The sequence below is a fragment of the Trichechus manatus genome, unplaced genomic scaffold (assembly GCF_000243295.1).
Source record: "Trichechus manatus latirostris isolate Lorelei unplaced genomic scaffold, TriManLat1.0 scaffold00185, whole genome shotgun sequence".
NCBI lineage: Eukaryota > Metazoa > Chordata > Mammalia > Sirenia > Trichechidae > Trichechus > Trichechus manatus.
Window position 1 is genome coordinate 1379290 of NW_004444121.1, and position 20558 is coordinate 1399847.

The 20558-nt window shown below is 48.8% G+C and overlaps 1 protein-coding gene across 1 annotated transcript in view; it reads right to left on the reverse strand.

The window, feature by feature from the left end:
• TRAPPC9 (trafficking protein particle complex subunit 9) overlaps positions 1 to 17986 on the reverse strand; it is a 618989-nt gene extending 601003 nt beyond the window's left edge. The window contains exons 1-2 of the mRNA XM_004387359.3: positions 17793 to 17986; positions 13274 to 13867 (exon numbers count right to left, since the gene is read on the reverse strand). Coding sequence (XP_004387416.1) covers positions 13274 to 13857 — 584 coding nt within the window. The 5' untranslated portion in view covers positions 13858 to 13867; positions 17793 to 17986. The remainder of the gene's footprint in view (positions 1 to 13273; positions 13868 to 17792) is intronic.
• Positions 17987 to 20558: the final 2572 nt, after the last annotated feature.

Here is a 20558-nt window from a genome sequence, read left to right on the forward strand (position 1 = left end):
CCCACTGCGGGACAGGGTGATCCCGCACCACCTCCCCACTGCGGGACAGGGTGATCCCGCACCACCTCCCCACTGCGGGACAGGGTGATCCCGCATCACCTCCCCACTGCGGGACAGGAAGTTCCCTCTCAGCCTATCTACTTCCGCTCTCCTTTCTGGATCATCTGCACTGGCAGTTTCCCAGGGAAGCCTTCTCTGTCCCCAACCTCTGCACTTGGGGTTAGGCGTCCCTGCTGTGTGTTCCTGTAACATTCTATATTTAATCAACTTCTGGCCTTTGCTGTCTGTAAGCTCCCAAAGGCAAATACGTTTTGCTTGCTGTGGACTGCTCACCTCTCTCCCCAACACTCAAAAACACATTATGAACAAATAAACGAATGGATGGGTCTTAAAGGGACAAACAGCACTGCTCTCACCGGTCCCAACCCCTTTCTTCTGCACAACTGTCAGCACAGGTAAAACCAGAATACCTGTCCTAAGCGTCACTGCTTGCCAAAGCCTTCACCGCCTCCCTCAGTTATCAGTATAAACGCCAAGCTCCTGCAAACTCTCCCCAACCAGGCCCCCCAGTCCTTCCTAGCGGGGGCACCCCTCCACTCTAACCTCTAAGCTCCCACTTAGAGCTTTGCACACTGAGTGCCCCCCCCGCCACCCCATGCAAGCTGCATTCCTCGGCCCAGGCTGCTCCCTCTGCCTGAGCCACCCTCCTCCCCCCTGCATGTGACTAACTCTCACTGTCCTCAGAACTGGAGGCAGAGCCCTGTGGTACAACGAATTCCTTAATATGGCCCTTCTAGCCATAGTCTTTGTGACACACACACACTGATTGAGCGGGACTATGCAAATAAGGCATATGGAACCTGGGATGGTTGGGGTTATGTGTCATCTTGGCTAGGCCATGATTCCCAGTATTGGGTGGCTGTCCTCCATTTTCTGATCTGATGTAATTATCCTCCATTGTATGTGCTGTAAATCCTAACCTCTATATGTTAATGAGGCAGGACTGGTGTTGTTTGTATCTTGAGTCACAGCCTTGCAGGATGGCAGGGCTCAAATCCCACCTTTACTGAAGTCATGCCCTTCCCTGGGGTGTAGCCTGCATCCAATGCGTATATGTGGGTGCTCTGGCAGGGCTCTCCCTCTCTCTCCAGATCCTGCATTTGGTTCGCCATTATCTGACCCCAGGTTCTTGGAGCTTCGGCCAGCAGCCTGCCATCTGACCTGCCGATTCTGGGATTCGCCAGCTTCCGCAGCCTTGTGAGCCAGTACCCTGTCGCCTGGCCTGCCGATCTGGGTTCTTTGGCCCCTGCGGCTGTCTGAGTCAGGAGAAGCCTGTGCCTGACCCACAGATTTGGGACTTGCCAGCCTCCACAAGTGCGTGAGCCATTTCCTTGATACGGTTTGTGAGTTCTGTGAGATGTTGCGGTGAATTAGGGAACCCAAAGACAAGAAGGAGAGTACTGAGGGGAGGGGGAGCAGTTGATGTTAGAGATGATGGGGTGGGACAGCGGTTTGGAAAAGTTGCAGATCCTTATAATAGATATGATTCATTTAAACCCTCTTCCTCCAGGAAGTCTTCCCTGATAGCATCCTCCAGCCCTAGGCTGGGCTTCCCTCCACAAGAGCACTTATCACACTGCTTGATTACTCTCTGGGCATTTGTCTTCCATCCACTAGGACCATGGCCTCCCTGAGCCACTGAGGAGGGAGAGAAGGCAAAAGGAGGAGCACAAATCGGAATCACAGCCCCAAGTCCCAAGTCCTCACATACATCTGTTATGCCACCAGGCTTCCTAGGAAAAAGGAAAAAGTTCAGTTTAACATCTGTGCAAGTATCCTTCTCGGATACGAATGTAATGCACTGGATAGGGATTCTTTCTCTTCATCTGATCTAAAATCCTAGAGAGAGCTGCACAGAATTCCAGGGAACGGGCCCCCCTGTGCTCCAGAGAAACGGGGGACCATGACCATGTCCTACCCACGCAAAAGCAATTTCTGTGCCTCACAGTCTTAAGGCGGACAGGGTTTGCTCGCTTCCTTGATACGTTATCCTGTTCTAACAAAGAAAAGAATTCAGTATCCAAAGGGACATTTTCCTCTTCCAGCAGCGTAACTGTCAACTCTCACATATGGGTAAATTTAAGAATTATTGTCATTAGGTGCCATTGAGTCAATTCCGACTGGTAGCGAGCCCATGTGACAGAGCAGAACTGCCCCATAGGGTTTCCTAGGCTGTAATCTTTACTGGAGTGGATCACCAGGCCTTTCTCCCACAAAGCCACTGGGTGGGTTCCAACCACCAACCTTTCTGTTAGCAGCCAAGTGCTTAATCGTTGCACCATCAGTGCTCCAAAAATTTCATACTACTACTATTACATTGGCTCAGTATACACTGAATTAGGCTTTTTGAAAAGACTTTGCTCCTAACCAACTAGATAAAAATTTGCTTTAAAGTGTCCTACCTAAACTCTTCAAAAGAAAGAGGTACTGTAATTACATCGTCACGTGAACTTAACAAAGATGTACATCCGCTGAACAAAAGATAGCCCAGAAGATTGTCAAAAACAGAAACCACAATCATTGTGATCAGAAACAACTGGTCTTAAAAACACAGGATTTTTACAAAAATCGCTACCCAGTACATTATGTTCATATCAGAGACAGATACTCACTGTTTTTTAAATTCTACAAAAATATTCATCGTTTCTCATATTAAGGTCATATGATTCAACAGAACCATATAAGATATTTTTAAATCATATGAAAATAGAATGTATTATATTCATATCAGAGACAGATATTGTTTTTTGTAAAAATTGTACAAAAAATATTGTTTCTCATATTAAGATCATATGAGTCAACAAAACCAAAGAAAATATTTTTAAATTATATAAGAACAGAATAAATCCTAATACTTGGGGGAAATCTCCAAATATCAGGCAAACAAAATTCTACCTTAGATTTACATAACATAGAGTACTTAACTCTCAGAATGCTGTGTATCCCAAGACTAGGTGATCTCAAGATAACAAGCAATTCTGTTCTCTACCTCTGAAAAGCTCAGTAAGAAATGGGCAAGAGAATTAAGGCTGTTCTATTTCAAGTTAGTTTGTATGGATGGATATAATAGTAGTATTTTTTTTTAAACTATACATTCTGAAGCCAATTTTGGCAGAATTCAAGATTTCAAAAAGGCATGAATCCTTTCTTCTTTGAAAATGATAATGTCAGTTTTTTTAAGTTCCTCTAGGAGCTCTAAGCAGTTCTACTCTGTCCTGTAAGATCGGAATCAACTCGATGGCTACGGGGTACATGGGTAGAGGCTCTAAATTCTTACATAAACAATTATTGGAATCACTGGATCTTAATTAAATTCTATGACTATTGAATATGCTTAAATACTAATAAAATATGTACACTTTCAAGGGATAAAAAACATAAATGCAAACTGCATATTAAAAGAAAAATCTAGCACGAAGCCACAGCAGCAAACAAAGTTAACACAAAATTCCATATGAAAAATATATAATGCCACTGATTTGTTGTAAACTTTAAAACTAAATGATGAACTTCAGGGCCATGAGCAAGAGAGCTTAGCCACAAAAACGTGAGTATGCTCTAAATACTTCAAAGAGCAACCGTTATGTTATTCATTATTCCTATAATACAAATTACAAACACTGGGTTAAACAAAAAAACAACTGGACTTAAGAATTGATAGAAAAAAATAAGAACCTGACCCTCGCCTAATTCATCATGGTTTAAAATCCATCATAACTAAATCACAGGCAAATGCCCAACAGTCTGCCCAGATAAAGAGAAATGCAGCCTTTCTAGAAATGGTAGGAAGGCACCAATCAACACAGAGCCTCAGACGTTCTAAGAGAAGGCAGTGCAATCACACGTTAGTTCTGCCCCTAACGCTGTAATCAAGATCAATGAAAGATACAGGCTATATTATTTGCATGACTCTTGACCAGATAAAACAAGAAAATATTTCACATTTGTGTGATTCAGGTACTATTTATTTATACACCTTATGAAAAACAAGAGCTCAATATTCAAATCAAAAACCAATCTACATCCAAATAATTTATATATTCAAATCCAAATGAAAGCTAGGGTTGCTCAAAGAGAGTTTGCAGTTAAAATCTAAAGGAACTGTGTGATGCTGGACTTTTTTGTTTTCTTTTCTGGTATTACATAGCTTTAGAAGTCTGCATAATTAACAACTACAGCCATAATTCTGCCCTGGAATATTTCGAAGCAGGGAACCGTTTAGATTACATGTATCATATAAATGCAATCAAATAAATATACAAAAAGATGCCCAGGTGGTACAGGTGAATCACCAAAGTAGACAACCTTCAGTTGTAAAAGATCTCTAGACATACAGTAAAAAATGTAATGTTTTATACTCAATTTCAGATGCTACGAAAACCCCATAGGCCAGTTCCACTCCATCCTATAGGGTCGCTATGAGTCAGAACAGACTCAACGGCAATGGGTTTGGTTTTGTTTTTTGGTTTATGAATGCAGTTTAAAAATATTGCATCTTTTCTCATTAAGAACTGAAAACAAATTGCCAAGCTTAATGATCTCCATCTAAACTTTCCTATGCTCCAGTTGTACAGTAAAGCACCACCCCACAAAGAGAGAGCTTTGGCTTACCCTGCAGCGTTTGGTACATTCTCCTGAAAGAAATCTGATCAAGGGACAGCTGAAAGCTTTCATTTAGAAGTTCAGCAGTTTCTAGGTTTTACTTTGTCCGTTGTGTGCGATCAGGTGGCTGTAGAAACGAAATGGAAAACCTCGCTTCTTGGGATGTAGAACCCTCTGATGCTCCATAGTCATCAAGGAAGTCTGAGCTTCACGAGGCAGATCTGCAGCGGAGGTTCTCTGAAAGGCTCCAACCCTGATGGACATCACCACTCAGAGTGGATCAGAAGACAGCACACACCTCTGGAGGCTGGCGAAGCTGCATCATATACTGTGTGATGCTGGACTAACTACTTAACCTCTCTGACCGGCTTCCCACTCTGCACAACGGGCCTGCCACCACCCACCTCAGGCGGGATCGATGTGACAGCGTAGGTGGGGCATGAACTGGTCCCAGACCTTTAGTCTGTTAGTCTCCTTCCCCCTTTCCTCTGTAATCCTGTAGTATCTCCCAGGAAATTGAAGCCCCTGGTGACAGTCTTACTCACCATTGTATCTACCCAATATAGTGTCTTGGAGTGCTGGTGGCGCAGTGGTTAAGAGCCCAGCTGCTAACCAAAAGGTCAGCAGTTCAAATCCACCAGTGGCAACCTGGAAACCCTATGGGGCAGTTCTACTCTGTCCTATAGGGTCACTGTCTTAGTTATCTAGTGCTGCTGTAATAGAAATACCACAAGTGGAGAGCTTTAATAAACAGGAGTTTATTCTCTCACAGTTTAGGAGGCTAGAAGTCCAAATTCAGGATGCCGACTCCAGGGGAAGGCTTTCTCTCTCCCTCAGCTCTGGGGGAAGGTCCTTGTCATCAATCTTCCCCTGGATGAGGAGCTTCTCAGTGCATGAATTTGGGGTTCAAAGGACACACGCTGCTCCCGCCACTTCTTTCTTGGTGGTATGAGGTCTCCGTGATTCTCTGTTCACCTCTCTCTTTTATATCTCAAAAGAGATTGACTCAAGATATAACCTAATCTTGTAGATTGAGTCCTGCCTCATTAGCATAACTGCCTCTAATCCTGCCTCATTAACAACACAGAGGTAGGATTTACAACACATAATCATATCAGATGACAAAACAGTGGACAATCACACAATACTAGGAATCATGACCTAACCAAGTTGACACATATTTTGGGGGGACACAATTCAATCCATGACATTCTACCTTTTGGCCCTCCAAAATTCACGTCCTTGCCACATGTAAAACATATTCACCCCATCATATCATAGCAAAAGTCTTAATTCAACTCCAAGTCCAAAATCCAAAAATTTCTCATCTGTGAAATCTAGAATACAAGTTATCTGCTTCCAAAGTACAATGGTGGAACCAGCACAAGGTAGACGTTTCCATTACAAACGGAAGAAATCGGAGGGAAAGAAGAGATAACACGCACCAAGCAAGTCAGCAGAACACATTACATTAGCCCTAAGGCTTAAAAATAATCCTCTGTTCTCTGAGACCATTTAAATAATGGCCCTGCCCTTCAGACTCTAAGTGTTGGCCACAATGTCCAGATTCTGTGTGGAGGTCCCTCAGCCCTGGGTTTCAGCTCTGCCTTCCAGGCCCACTGGGAAGGCAACTCTGCTCCCTTGGCTTTGGGTGGCCCCATTCTCCTAGTCCATCTGAGCGGCAACCCTACCCCCTCTGCCATGGCAGACCCCATTCTTCTGTCCCTTGGGAATGGCAGCCCCGCCCCCTCAGCTTTGAGCAGCAGATCTGGCCCTATCCTCCTGGCACTCGTCAAAGGCAGCCCCACACTCTGGAACCAAGCTGGTGAAGATCTGACTCTTTGAAACCGAGGAGGCTGTGGCCCCACCATTTGAAGCCCCAGAGGCCATGGCTCCACCCTTTGAGACCCCAGAAGTCATGCCCTGACGTTTGAGACTGAGGCAGCTCTGCTTCCTGTGTTCCTTGTCTCTTCGCTTCTGCTTCCTGGTTCCTTGGCCTCACTGCCCGTGTTTGCCCTGTTGGGGTAAATGTTTCCAAGCTCTGTAGCTCCACTGCTAAGTGCCTGGAGGCACTCCGCTCCACCAGTAAACTTCAGCCGGAAGGCACGCAGCTCTCTCCCTCTGGGGGTGAGTGCCAGCGCTCTCCTGCTGGTCTCCTGGTTCTGCCGCCGCCAGTTCTCTGCTGCCCCTTCTCGCCAGTGTAATAGCTCTCCTCACGTCCTTCTGAGTCCTCACCAGAACTGTCTTTGAGGTCCATAATTCCAAGAACAGTCTCTTCAGGGCAATCTAGACTTTTACTATGAGGCATTTTAAAACTCTTCCAGCCTCTAACCATTCAGTTTCAAAACCATTTCCACATTTTGGATCTGTTAGAGCAGCACCCCACTCTTCCAGTACCAAATTCGGTCTTAGTCATCTATCGCTGCTGTAACAGAAATACCACCAGTAGACGGCTTTAACACAGAGAAATTTATTCTCTCACATTCTAAGAAGCTTAGAAGTCCAAATTCAGTCAGTATGAGTTGGAACCGACTCAGTGGCAATGGGTTTGGTTTTGATTAACAGTGTCTTACACTAGGAAGGATCAAAATGGAATCGCTTCTTTGATGGCAGTTAACAATGTTCATTAGACGGTTTTGCTTGTTTTTTTTTTTTTTTTTTTAATTCATTTTTGGAGGACTTATTCCAGAACTATTCAGCCACCCTTCTACGTATCAGGGTCTCCGCCCAATCCCATCACCTCTCTCTTCCACATGTGAGTGCCTCCGCCCAATCTCATCACCTCTCTTCCACATGTGAGTGCCTCCGCCCAATCCCATCACATCTCTCTTCCACATGTCAGCGCCTCCGCCCAATCCCATCGCCTCTCTCTTCCACATGTCAGCGCCTCCGCCCAATCCCATCGCCTCTCTCTACCACGTCAGCGCCTCCGCCCAATCCCATCACTTCTCTCTACCACATGTCAGCGCCTCCGCCCAATCCCATCCCCTCTCTCTACCACGTCAGCGCCTCCGCCCAATCCCATCACCTCTCTCTACCACATGTCAGCGCCCCCGCCCAATCCCATCGCCTCTCTTTTCCGGTCCCCTATTTGATGTGGCCTTTTGTTTGGTGGGAAGGATGGGCCCACTGGGCTGGGAATCGGGCCCTCTTCCTGTCTTTCCCCATCCCCAAGGATAAGTACTCCTCCCGTCCCCACCTCCCCTATGCTGCTGGTGGAGCAACCCTGAAACGCAGCTCCGGACCCAGAGTTCCCGTCAGATTCCCCGAGCCTTCCCCAACCCATCACCTGTAGGATAGACGGTTAGAATCCCAAACTCCTGCACGCTCTGGGTTTTCCTCCCCCTCTCGGTCCTGATGGAGACCCCAGGGGTCGGCCGCGACCCTCCTGCTGCTCAGTCCCCAGCCTCCGTAGACAGGTTCGCCCAGATTCACAGTCTTAAACATGTGCTAAATACTGATGACTCCCCCCTCCTCCACCTGAGCGCCACTCAAATCCACTGGCCTCTCTGACATCTTCACTTGAATCGCTGACGGACACCTCCAACTCGACACAGCCACCGTGTCCTCTGGGTTCACTCCTGAGCAGACCCCTCCCAGTCCCCCAACTTCAGTCAGGTGTTCAAGCCAAACACCCAAGCACCACACCTGACCTCTCTCTTTTCCTCCTTACCCCCACCACGTAGTCATTAGCAAGTCCTGCCACGTGTGTCTCTAAAATACACCTCAGCTTTGGCTCCTCAGGACACAGCAAGCACTCAGGGCTCCGAAAAGAGAAGCAGGCTGTTCCTCTCCTGTGTCCCCATGGCATACACCAGCCATCACAGGACCTCAGCTCTGGATTGTCCTAGCTGCAACGTCTTGTACTTACTACAGTTATTGCTGTTGTGTTCCCCTCGCCCCGTTAGGTAATAAAATCTTCCCTGTCTCAGTTGAGACAAAGTAAGTCAAAAACAAAAGTGTTCACGTTTGGACCAAAACATTCAAGCAGCAGCAGGGCCTCTGGGCCAGCATGGCGGAGGAGCAGTACGCAGAGCAGGCATCCTCTCCCTGTGAGCAAGATGAAATGGAGGGAAAGAATACAAAGCACTAGGGCAGCAGAGAGTCTTCCTTCAGAGCTCACTTCGGATGCTGGAGGTCCTAAGGTCCTAGATCATTAATATAAACTAAGGATTGGCCCATCAGTAATGGACACTGAAAACAAAACAAAAAAAAAACCAGTTGCTGTCCAGTCAGTTCCAACTCATAGCAACCCTATGCGTGTCAGAGTAGAACTGTGCTCCACAGGGTTTTCAACGGTTGATTTTTCAGAAGCAAATCACCAGCCCTTTCTTCTGAGGCACCTCTGGGTGGACTCAAACCTCCAACCTTTCGGTTAGCAGCTGAGCATGTTAACTGTTTTCACCACCCAGGAATTCGTTATGGACATCAGCCTCGACAAATACAAAACCAGCTCCTCCCTGCCAAGGCAGGGTTAACAGGAGCCTGGTGCACATAGGCCCTGCACAACTGCTAAAGGTCAGCAGCCTCTCTGGCTCTGCAGGGCTTACTGTGTAAAGCAGAGAGGAAGCCATGATCAGTTAGAGAGGTCCTGGTGTCCACAAGGGAGCCCTGGTGGCACAGTGGTTAAGCGCTCAGCTGCTAACGAAAAGGTCAGCAGTTTGAATCCACCAGCCGCTCCTTGGAAACCCTACGGGGCAGTTCTACTGTCCTGTAGGGTCACTATGAGTCGGAATCACCTCGATGGCAACGGGTTTTGGTGTCCACAAGAGTTAAATGAACTGCCAAGTCAGGGGAAGCCCCTATTTCCCTAATACTTAGAAAAATCCCCCTTGAGCCCTCATAAAGAGTAGTGTAGACTTTAAGACAGCCTCTGTCCCTTTGTGAGAGAAAGTTGCTAAGGTGAAAGAAAACCAAACAGCACGCTTAGGATGAAGGCAAAGACGGAACGCGCTCCTCCAGCATCCTCCCTTCCTCGCCAGCAGCGCCCCAGCTGGACCCGCCCTCCTGGGGGAATGCTTATCCGTGAGCACACGCCCCAGCTGGACCCGCCTTCACAGGGGGAATGCTTATCCGTGAGCACCAACATGCATGTTACACAGCAACAGCCAGGAGGCACATGCCCTGAGAAATTAATTCAGAAGCCTAGAATCAAGCAAGCCTCTGCAGGTTCACACTGCCCAGGTTAGAACATCCGTGAACACGGCCCCTGCAGCCATCTAAATCAATGAGCACTCACTTGCTCAAAACAAAAAAATAGAGACTCATTTGTCATCAGATACTGAAGACCAGACGAGTCCCCCAGAGCTGGTGTTTGAACAGGTATCAAACACCAATGGGTTACGTGCTAAAAAAAAAAAAAAAAGCTAAAATTAAAAAGGAAAAAAATAGTTAACCAGGATCTAGGCAGCAGAAGTTATTGTTTTTCGAAGCAGTCAAGGCCATGAGGAAGCAGCGCAGAGGGTGATCTAGCTACGTGGAATGCAACGTATGCACGGCCTACCTTTTCAGACCCAACAACACACTCACAGGGCAGTATGAGAGAAAAAAAGAAAAAGAAAAGAAAGAGGAACAAGCAAAAATTAGAAACAGACAAGAACAAAAATAATCTTGATCGCTACAACGCTACGTGTACAAGAATTTACCGTGGGTTTCTGACGAGGCTGGGGACACGCGTGAACTTTTCAGTGAAACACTGCTGGACTGAGTTTTCCTAGTAAGTCTGGGCCTCACATGACAGTCATCTCTCAGACAGCCAATCACTATGGTCACTGTGTCAAACCACAACTTGACTAGCACCTGGATGTTTCCTTTTGAGCCTCCAAATACTATCTCGCCTCAGGGCGGACACAAGATCCTCCCTACCAGGACTGCAGGTGAAAACTGGGCTCTGTTCCGACAGTAAATCGTGGCTTTAAACAGGAGAGAACTGGGGTAGGAACAGCAAGGACAGTCTGACAGCAAGCAGAGGAGAACGGACCCAGCTGGGTTCACTGGCGCCATTAGCTCACTGCGGTTCAACCGTTCCTGGGGGGGTGTGTGGAGTCCTGCCCACCCGCTACCAGAGAATGGACCACCAGGAGGGCAGCTCCGTCTACCACGCGCTCCCAGGCCGAGAACAGTGCCCGGCACGCGGAGGCTCCTGGTGAACATCGATGCGTCGTTACGGCCCACCCTGCACCGCACTGCCCTTGGTGAGGCTTCCTGAGGGAGTCTCGTTACTCCCACCAAATTGTCAGCACCGATTTCAAGAGGCAGAAGAAAGCTGGCATTCTCTGGGGAATCTGCAGCCTCATCACCGGGATATCAGTGACTGAAAAACGTCACTGGTGCCTCATGTGGCCCTGGTCAAGGGGTCAGAGCAGGGTTTCAGCCCCAAGCTGCCTCTGAGGTTTCAGCCACTCCCCCACCTCTCTGAGCAGGCACTCTGTGGAGTGGGGACAATCCACCAGCTGCCTTGTAGGCTGCTGTAAGGTTCAGATGACGCGGGGCATGCGTGGAGGTGTGCAGTCTCTGTAGCACTTCGGAGCGCTGCATTATGAGGGGTGATGAGCACAGGCACCAGCTGGACCTGGCAGCCAGGTGGGCTTCTTCACTAGGTGCAGAAGGCTTGACGAGGCAACGTGCTAAGGCAGCGTCAGACCGGTTCAGATATCAGCTCTGCCGTTCAGTGGCTGCCCAGGTTTCTAACCCTTGCTACATAAGCTGCACCTGGGTAAAATGGGAGCATGGCCATGTAGCTCACAGGGCCATTGTGAGGACTCAGTACCGATCTTGCACAGAACATGCCCCTCCATTTCCTTACGCCAAATAAACACATCCAGGTGAGGAAACAGACATTACTCCCAAACTCTGAAAAGCGCCACACGCGGGTGTGACTTGGGCTGCTCTGTGCTTCCAACTGAGGCTGTTGCTGGCCTCTTTTCTCACATTTCTGTAACATTCTCCCCTCAGACTTGCAGCCAACCAGGAAGTCCTCACTGACCCTGGAGACCTTCAAGAAAGGCATCCTGAGCCCCTATTCTGCAGCGGGGACTATGCGAGCATGCACATCAAGCCTTTTAGTCCTCCCCTGTGGGGTACCCATCTAAGTCCACAGAGGAGAAGAGGGGCTCGCAGCCATTGGGCTCCTTGCCCAAGGCCATGAAGCCAGTTGGTGGCACTGCAGGCTCTGAGCCAAGTCTTTGGGTGACACAGCTGCTCTCTCCAGTAAAAGGGAGCCACGTCTTGGCTGCCTAGGCACCCACTCATCCCTGCCTGACAGCCAGAAGGGCGACATGGTGGAATAGGCAGAGGACAAGCGTGGTCGCAGACGACAAAGAGAAGCTAGTGTGCCGCCCTGGGTCAAGGTCAAGCGCTTGACTTAGCAGGGAAACGTGGTGACCAGCCTCTTCCTGCTGTCCTGCCCCGCCCCGCCCCGCCCTGCTCTATCCGACACCCCTGTTCTACAGAGTAGGCAGACACGCTTTCGTTGGGTACGGCAGTTCTTCAGGACTCCTGGTGGTGTTTCTGATTTTTAAGTGAGGAATGGTTATGAGGTAAGATGCACAGTGCTGGGCCTGGGAGTTGGGAGACACAGGCTCTACTTCAAGGTCAACTCCTACATGGTTCTGTTGTCTCTCCAGGTTCAGCATCTCATCTATAAACCAACGAGATGAGACCCAACGGAAGTTTTCCAATTGTGCTCTAGGGCAGCGCTGTCCAGTAGGGGAAAAATGCAGGCCACGTTTGTAATTTTTAAGTTTTCTAGTTGCCACATTTTAAAAAGTAAGAAACAAATATGTGAACTAATTTTAGTAAGTAAAACCTGCGAAAGCCGGAACTTGTATAAGGCGGAAACCTGTCAGAGAAGGAAAATGCAAATATTTTCCACTAAAACCCGTGATAGGAAAGTGGGAAGGCTGTGCCCTATCAAAGCGGGGAAACCTGCAAGACCTGGAAAAACAAAGTAGACTCGTCGAGTTCCGGGTCTCACAGGTTTCATGGCGTAGGTTTTATTTAACCTAATACATAGTTGCACAGTGATTAGAGTGCTCAGCTGCTAACTGGAAGGTCAGCAGTTGGAACCCGCGAGCCGCTTTATGGGTGAAAGATGTGGCAGTCTGCTTCTGTAAAGATTCACAGCCTTGGAAACACTATGGGGCAGTTCTACTCTGCCCTACAGGGTCGGAATAGACTCGCCTGCAACGGGATTCTTTTTATGCAAAGTATAATTCAACATGTAATTAATATGAAAAATATGAATGAGATATTTGACAGTCTTTTTTCTGTTCTAAGACTCAAAATCTGCTGCCCAGTTTACTTACAGCACACCTCAACTGGGACTGACCTCGTTTTAAGGGCTGAAGAGCCACAGGTGCCTGGGGCTGCTACACTGGACAGCGCAGCTCTAGCGGGTCCCACTGGGAGCTCCTGTTTCAAACGGGCAGTATACATACTAACCCTAAAAGACTTTCCTTCGCCAAAGGCTGTCTCCATTTATAAAGCATGAAAACCAGTGGACCACACCTTTCAGCCTCTGGCTGAAATCACCCGCTACCATTCGATGATCCCTTCTGAGGAAGCAACCCAAGCAGAAAGCCAAGGAGGTTGGGACCCTAGGCAAACTTACCTGCTATCTGTGTCCAGTCCTACAAAGTCCTTTTTCTCAAACGGGACACAGAGAAGGGGGATCTTGTCCCCGGACTTGTCTGTGGCTCTGTCCAGACGCTTGGATTCGAGCACAATGAAGAGCGACTCGATGAAGTCCTCGATCCTCTTCTCCACCGTCTCGCAGTCGTCGTAGGTGGGGTAGAAGGCCACGTCGGTGCGCGGCTGCTCGGCGATGTCCCCCTGCAGCCCGAAGACGAACAGCCGGGAGTCGTACAGCGTGGAGCCGTAGATCTCCTTCTGCACGTGGAACTTCTCGAAGGTCTGCGGCCAGTCTTTGGCGGAGAAGCAGTCGGTGATGGTGATGAGGCCCACGACCTTGCGGTGGGTCTGGAAGTCGCCCCACTCGTTGTTCTCGGGCGGGTAGTGGTGCCGGTAGCGGATGTACAGCACTCGCTGGGAGTCCCGGACGCTGATCTGACTCACGGAGGAAATCCTCTTGTAGATCCTGAAGAAGTTCTCTTCGGAGACGATCCCAACAGGCTGGACCACGACCAGGAGAGTCTGATGGTCCTCGGCACACTGCATGTAATCAGGGACGCTCATTCTGAAATCCCTGCCCAGAGAGAAAAACAAGACTTGAGGCACACACCCTTCTGAAATCTCTGTCCAGAGAGAAAAGCGATGCTTTCAACAGCGTTGACCCACTGTGGGGTGCAGTAATTCTGACATTTATCACCTGGAAGGCAGGGTAAGCCCTAAGCTGTTGTTGAGTCGATTTTTGTCTCATAGCAACCCTGTATGACAAAGTAAAACTGCCTCATGGGGTTTCCTAGGCTGTAATCTTTACAGAAGCAGATCGCCAGGTCTTTCTCCCACGGAGCCTCTAGGTAGGTTAGAACCGCCAACCTTTGGGTTAGCAGCTGAGCATTTAACTGTTGTGCCACCAGGCTCCTAAGTACAGCTGCGAAATAAAATCTGTCCTTAGAGTGAGCATATGGCTGTCACAGCTCTTAGCACAATATCGTAGCTGTTGGCATCTCGGTGTTGGAGACTAGGCTTTGAGCTCCTGCAGAAACTGTCTTAGAGTTCTACTCGCAACACCTAGTTGAGTACTGGTATACAGAGCGCTCAAAATTATTTGCTGAAGGAATGAATGAACAAATCAATGAACTGCTCCCTATCGTTTGAACATGATGTAATGAAAGGAACCACAGTGGAACTGGAAGACCTGGGTTGGATTCCCATCTCCTTGAGTTCCTCAGGGACAAAACAGTGAAGATGATAAAAATTCCCCTATAGGACTCTTAAGGAGCCCTGGTGGCTCAGTGGGTAAGCACTCGGCTGCTAACTGAAAGGCTGGTGGTTCAAACCCCCCAGCCACTCCTTGGAAGAAAGATGTGGTAGTCTGCTTTTGAAAAGATTTACAGCCTTGGAAACCCTATATGGGGCAGTTCTACTCTGCCCTATAAGGTCATTAGGAGTCGGAATCGACTCAACAGCAACAGGTTTTTGTATAGGACTATTATGTGGATTACACGCAGTGCAAATGTACAGTGGCTAGCATACAGCCTGACGCAGCAGAGGCATTATACAAATACTGCTCCCCCACCCCCCACCCCCGGGTGCCCCCTGAGCGAGTTTTCATAACTTCTCTGAACCAGTTTAGTCACACATAAAACGACAAACAGCATTAGCTGATTCCCGGCACTCTTTAATAATTACATTAGATAAACCACATGAAAGAATCTGACCCATAGGAGGCACTCAGTAAATGTTTGTTCAATGAATGAACAGATGGACAATGAAATGAATGCAGTTCCCCCACCCACAGATTGTCAGACGGAGGTCAGAAAGCTACCGTCAACCCCCAGCTCTACCACTTGCTACTTGGGCTTCTCTGTGCCTCAGTTTAATCATGAATAAATGAGGATAATAACACATACCTCAAAGGGCTGTTGAGTCAATATTCTGGCTGTGACCTTGTAGTAAAATTGTGCAAGATGGTAAAAACCAAACTCACTGCCGTCAAGTCAATTCCAACTCATAGCAATCCTACAGGACAAAGCAGAACTGCCCCACAGGGCTTCCAAGGATTTGAACTGCTGACCTTCTGGTTAGCAGCCGAGCTCTAAACCACTCTAAACCACTGTGCCACTTGGGTAGACCAGGTGACAGCTGCACAGGATCTCTCTGTGTTCTTTCTCATAACTGTGTGGGAATCTAAACCATCTCAAAATGAAAGTTTAATTTTTTAAAAAGGTTATTGAGATGAAATGAAATCACTGCATCAAATAAGGAATGTGAACACACCTAGCCCATGAGACATACTCGGTAACTATTTCCGCCATCCCCGTGAGCAGGCTCACACTCTTCAGAGGCAGATGGACCATGAAGCTAAAGAGCTTAGTCAGGCTTCAGGTCCCCAGCTGGTAAGAGCCCTTTCTATGGCCCTCTAATTCTGAATCTCTAATGTTCTTTTTCTTAAACAGCCACGCCCAAATTGTACAACCTGTGCGTCACCAAAACCTGAATCTGCCCAGATCATGGCAGTACCCTTCGCAGGTGAACAACAAAATCAAAAGGCCATTACTGCTGGCTGAATGAATAGACACGGGAAATCCGGGGTGGAAAGGAGGAGTGTGCTATCACAGCACAGGGAGAGCAACTAGGGTGACATAACAATGTGTGTGTAAGTTTTTGTATGAGAGACTAACTTGAACTGTAAACTTTCACTTAAAGCACTATTTAAAAAGAAAAAGGCCATTTCTACAAGGCCTCTGCATAACTGTAATGGCAGGAACTGCGTCCCCATTGCCACTGGGAGGAGGGGGCTGCTGGGGAGGGGCAGGCAGTTTTAGACATGCAGTCCATAAGATGGACTTTAGATCACAACCCCCATTCTCCACCAACTTCAAAATACACATGGAGAGGCAGATGGGTGTAAACAAGATAAAAAAAAAGAATGCCTCTCTTGTTTCTGTCCAGAATATAAATGGTTTATGTGTATATTATATGCATATTATTTCAATTAAACCTCTGAGACAAGTAATATCACCAGGAGATCTTCAGGAGTGCAATATTCCTGGCTTTCCAAAGTCAAAAGCCTAAATGCTTGGAGAAATACCAAAAATTTGTTTAACACAATACTGTCAGTAGATACAATTTGAATAGGGCAGCCTCAACCCCAACACATGGATAAGGCCTCAGTAGACGAGTCAGTGAAGGTGGGTATATAGATCATTGTAATGTTAATTTATCAGGAAATGACATCAAAACAGGGTTCTAGGTAGTTGTTGGAGAAAGTCACTAAGGACAAGCCATACATTCTCAAGTCAGCTCCTCCAAGCTGACTGCACAGATAATTCTCCAAAAGAGCCCTGTGCCTGAGGCAAACAGCTCCCTAAACTGTTTGGCTATTGTTTGACCCAAAGGTGACTTTAGGAAAGCAGTTCCTTAAAGGCTCAAGGTTCAAAAGGGCACCTAAGGGCAAATGGCCTGAGTGGGTCACCCCAACTCCATGGACCCAGAAATCTGGATTCCAGGAGAATCAAAACGGCTTTGTCACCAACATCATGCCCCTTGGTGCTATTCTGTTTCTCGTTAACAAATACTAGCTGGGCTGGACCAGGAAGTAGCTATAACTACTAAAGAAAACAAAAAAAAATGACAGTCACTAGTTTTAACTGAGTGGAGTGAGGGGTGAGGGGAGGTGGCGATGTCTCAGCCCCATTGCCTTCAAATCACTTTAAACTAAGCCAAGCCCTGCTTTCAACATTTTAACCCCTCTCTCTATAATAATATAAACATGTGACGTCAACATCCCGTCCCAACACCAGAAAACTCCGGGTTCAAAGGCATTCACGTGGGAAGAAAAGCTGGGGGAGGGCTCCGAGAAGCCCCTTCTGCGGAAGGGGGCGCCCGAAGGAGAAGACCCAAGGCAAGCCCGGCGGGGGCACTTTCTTTTCCCGAGGCTTCTTGGGACAGCTGAGTTGACACCGAGATCTCACGCCTGACGTGTCCGAGAAGGATTTGAGGCACTTTTCACCCAGCAGAGACCGAGGAGGAAAAGGGGAGCCCGGGCACTGCCGGGCAAGCAAGGCGGCTGGGGGCCGGGGTGCAGCCCGGCCTGGGGACGGCCCAAGTCGGGTCCGGGGGTGCAGTCAGGTGGCGAACGGTGATCGGCCCCGCAGGCGGCCCAGGGGAGAAGGCCCGGGGGCGGGCGAGGGGACAACTGTCGCGCACTGAGGGGGTCAAAGGCCGGCCCCGGGGGGCAGCAGGTGTGAGCTGGGTCTGAGACAGGTGTGCACAGGGCCCAGGCAGGGGTACGGGCCTCGGGCAGGTGCAAACTGGACCCTGGGGCGGCAAAGTGCCCGGGCAGTGTGGCCGACTCGCCCCAAGGGTGAGGCGGGGGGCGAGCGCAGGGCAAGCCCCTCTGTGGGACACATGCCGACTCGCGCGGCGCACGCCCGGCACTCACGTCAGCCCTCCCTGCAGCCGGCCCCGGGTCCTGAGCCGTGAGCCCCCCACTTTGCACTTACACAGCCGGTAGCCCGGCCCGGAGCCACAGCCAACGGCCTGGCGGGAGGCGGGGCGGAGAGCCTCTACAGCCGCTTCCCGGCTCGGCGCTGAGACTTCCGACCCGCGGCCGAGCCGGCTCCGCTCGTGCGCATGCGCAGAGGCCCGCACAGGCCGGCGATCCGCTCCGGGTTTTGAGGGAGACGCCCAGGAAAGGAAAGGAGGAGTGAGAGAAGGAGGGAGGGGGAAAAAGGAGGGAGGGGAAAAAGGAGGGACCGAGGAGGGAGGGAGGGACAAAGAGGGCGAAGGAGGAGAGGAGGAGGAATGAAGACGGTGGGAGAAAGGGAAGGAAGGGGTGGGAGGAAGGGAGGAAAAGAGGGGTGGATGAGGGAGGAGGAGGGAGGGAGGAGAAGGAAAGAGGGAGGGAGGGATGGAAGAAAAGGAGGGATGGGGAGGGAGGAGGAGGAAAAGGGGAAGTAGAAAGGAAGAGGGAGGGATGGGCAGAAGAGAAGGGGGCATAGAGGGGAGAGGAGGAGGAAAGGAGGGGGAGCTCCTCCTCCCTCCCCCGCTTCTCTGGGTGGTGCGCCCCAAATGAGGTGCCTTGTCTCTGCTCCACCTGCTAATCCCTCCAGGCGCGAAGCTCAAATCTCACCTCCCTTGGGAAGCCCTCCTGTAGCTGCCCCGCAAAATCCCACCGCGATCCCAGCAGCAGGTACCGCCGAGCCCGGCTTTGTGCCGCGCGAGGGGCAAGCGCCGCATAAGCATTGTCGCTAAGGCTCAAAACAGCCCCCTAGGGAGCAATCCCTCCCCCCCTTTTACAGATGGGGAAACGAAGGCAAGTACCGTCTTGGCGCGCCTACCTGGTGTGCTTTATCTGCCCGTAGCCGGAGCTGGGAGGTGGCGCGGTGGGGAGGGTCAGAGCTGACCTGCGGACTGCCCGAGTGCCAGTGCGCTCTCTCCGGCTCCGCGTGGTCAAACAGCACCACTGACCTGAGACCGCACGGGCACTAACACCGGGTATACGGCTCCGCACAGGCTCTGGGGCATCGACAGCTGTCCTTACTCCCAGGGCCAAGTGCCCGGCTTGGTAGGTAGGGGCAGAAGCCACTTAAAAGATTCAAACCCCTCTAAGTGCAAAAAAACGGGGGGGGGGGAGGTGTTATAGAATTAACATACTGTGTGGAAATATAGTCTATTTGGAAGGACACAAGATATTGTGGCCTCTGGGGAGGAGTGGGAAAACAGCGAGAGACTCCCTTGTGTACTTTCTAATGTTCTGTTTGAATTTTTTTACCATATGCATGTATTTATTTTTCAACTGAAAAAATGTTTTAAAATGTAATAGGGATAGTTCTCTCAGCAAATACAGCAGCAACAAAAAATAGCCTGAGCCATCACTTTTGCTCTAAGCCAGCAAGCACTTATTGACTTTCTGCTATGTGCCCAGTGCTATTTCATGGCTTATTTTATTATTCATATTTTTTAAAAAATAGTAATATGCTATCTCCCATCCCTGCCCATGGCTAGTGGAAAACCGACTGAGTTTTTATTGAATTGTTTCCAAGGAGTCGGAATGGGTTATAAACAGAACATACCTTCAAGGCAAAACAGGTGGAACAATTCCCAGCACGCCAGAACGGTATTCAACAGAGGCAAGCTGACGGAGTCCAGAGTCCCCTCCCCAGCTGTCACGCAGGGGCCAAAGGAAGGCCTTTCAGGACAGCACAAAACACTGCCCAAGGTGTCTGCGCCATGAAACCGAGAGTGCATGGGGCTGACGGTTACAGACACGGAAAACAGACATTTGAAGAGGCCACCATTCAAATGTATGAAGAACAAAGTTTATTATTGTGGTTACCAGGAGCAGGAGGAAGGGGGAGAGTGGAGTTTAGGAAGCTCAGAGTTGCTGTTTATGGTGATGGAAAATTTGACAGTGGATACTGGTGATGTTGCATGACATGATTAATGTAATTGGTGTCACTCAATTGTACATATGTATCTTAGTTACCTACTGCTGCTATAACAGAAATACAAGTGGATTTGTCTTTGATGTCCATAATTCCACCAACAGTCTCTTCAAGGCAATCTAGGCTTTTACTATTAGGCACCCTGAAACTCTTCCAGCCTCTGCCCATTACTCAATTCCAAAACCACTTCCACACAGTAGGTACCTGTTAAAGCAGCACCCCACTCCTGGTACCAAATTCTTAGTTATCTAGTGCTGCTGTAACAGAAATACCACAAATGAATGGCTTTAACAAACCAAAGTTTATTCTCTCACAGTCTAGGAAGTTAGAAGTCCAAATTCAGGGCACCAGCTTCTGGGGAAGGCTTTCTCTGTCTGTTGGCTCTGGGGAAAGGTCCTTGTCATCAATCTTCCCCTAGTCTAGGAGCTTCTCAGCACAGGGACCCCAAGTCCAAAGGATATGCTCTGCTCCTGGCTCTTCTTGCTTGATAATGATAAGGTCCCCCTCCTCTCTTCTTGCTTCTCTCTTTTATATCTCAGAATAGATTGACTCAAGATACAACCTAATCCTGTAGATTGAGTTCTGCCTCATTAACATCATAGAGATTAGGATTTATAACACAAAGGATAATCACATCACAGCACAAAATGGTGGACAACCACACAATACTGGGAATCATGGCCTAGCCAAGTTGACACACATTTTTGGGGGACACAATTCAATCCATAACAACATGCAAAATATTGAATTGTTAAATGTTGTGCAGTATATGTTTTTATAACAAAAAAAGACAGAGAGAGAGGCCACCATGTATGGAGGTCT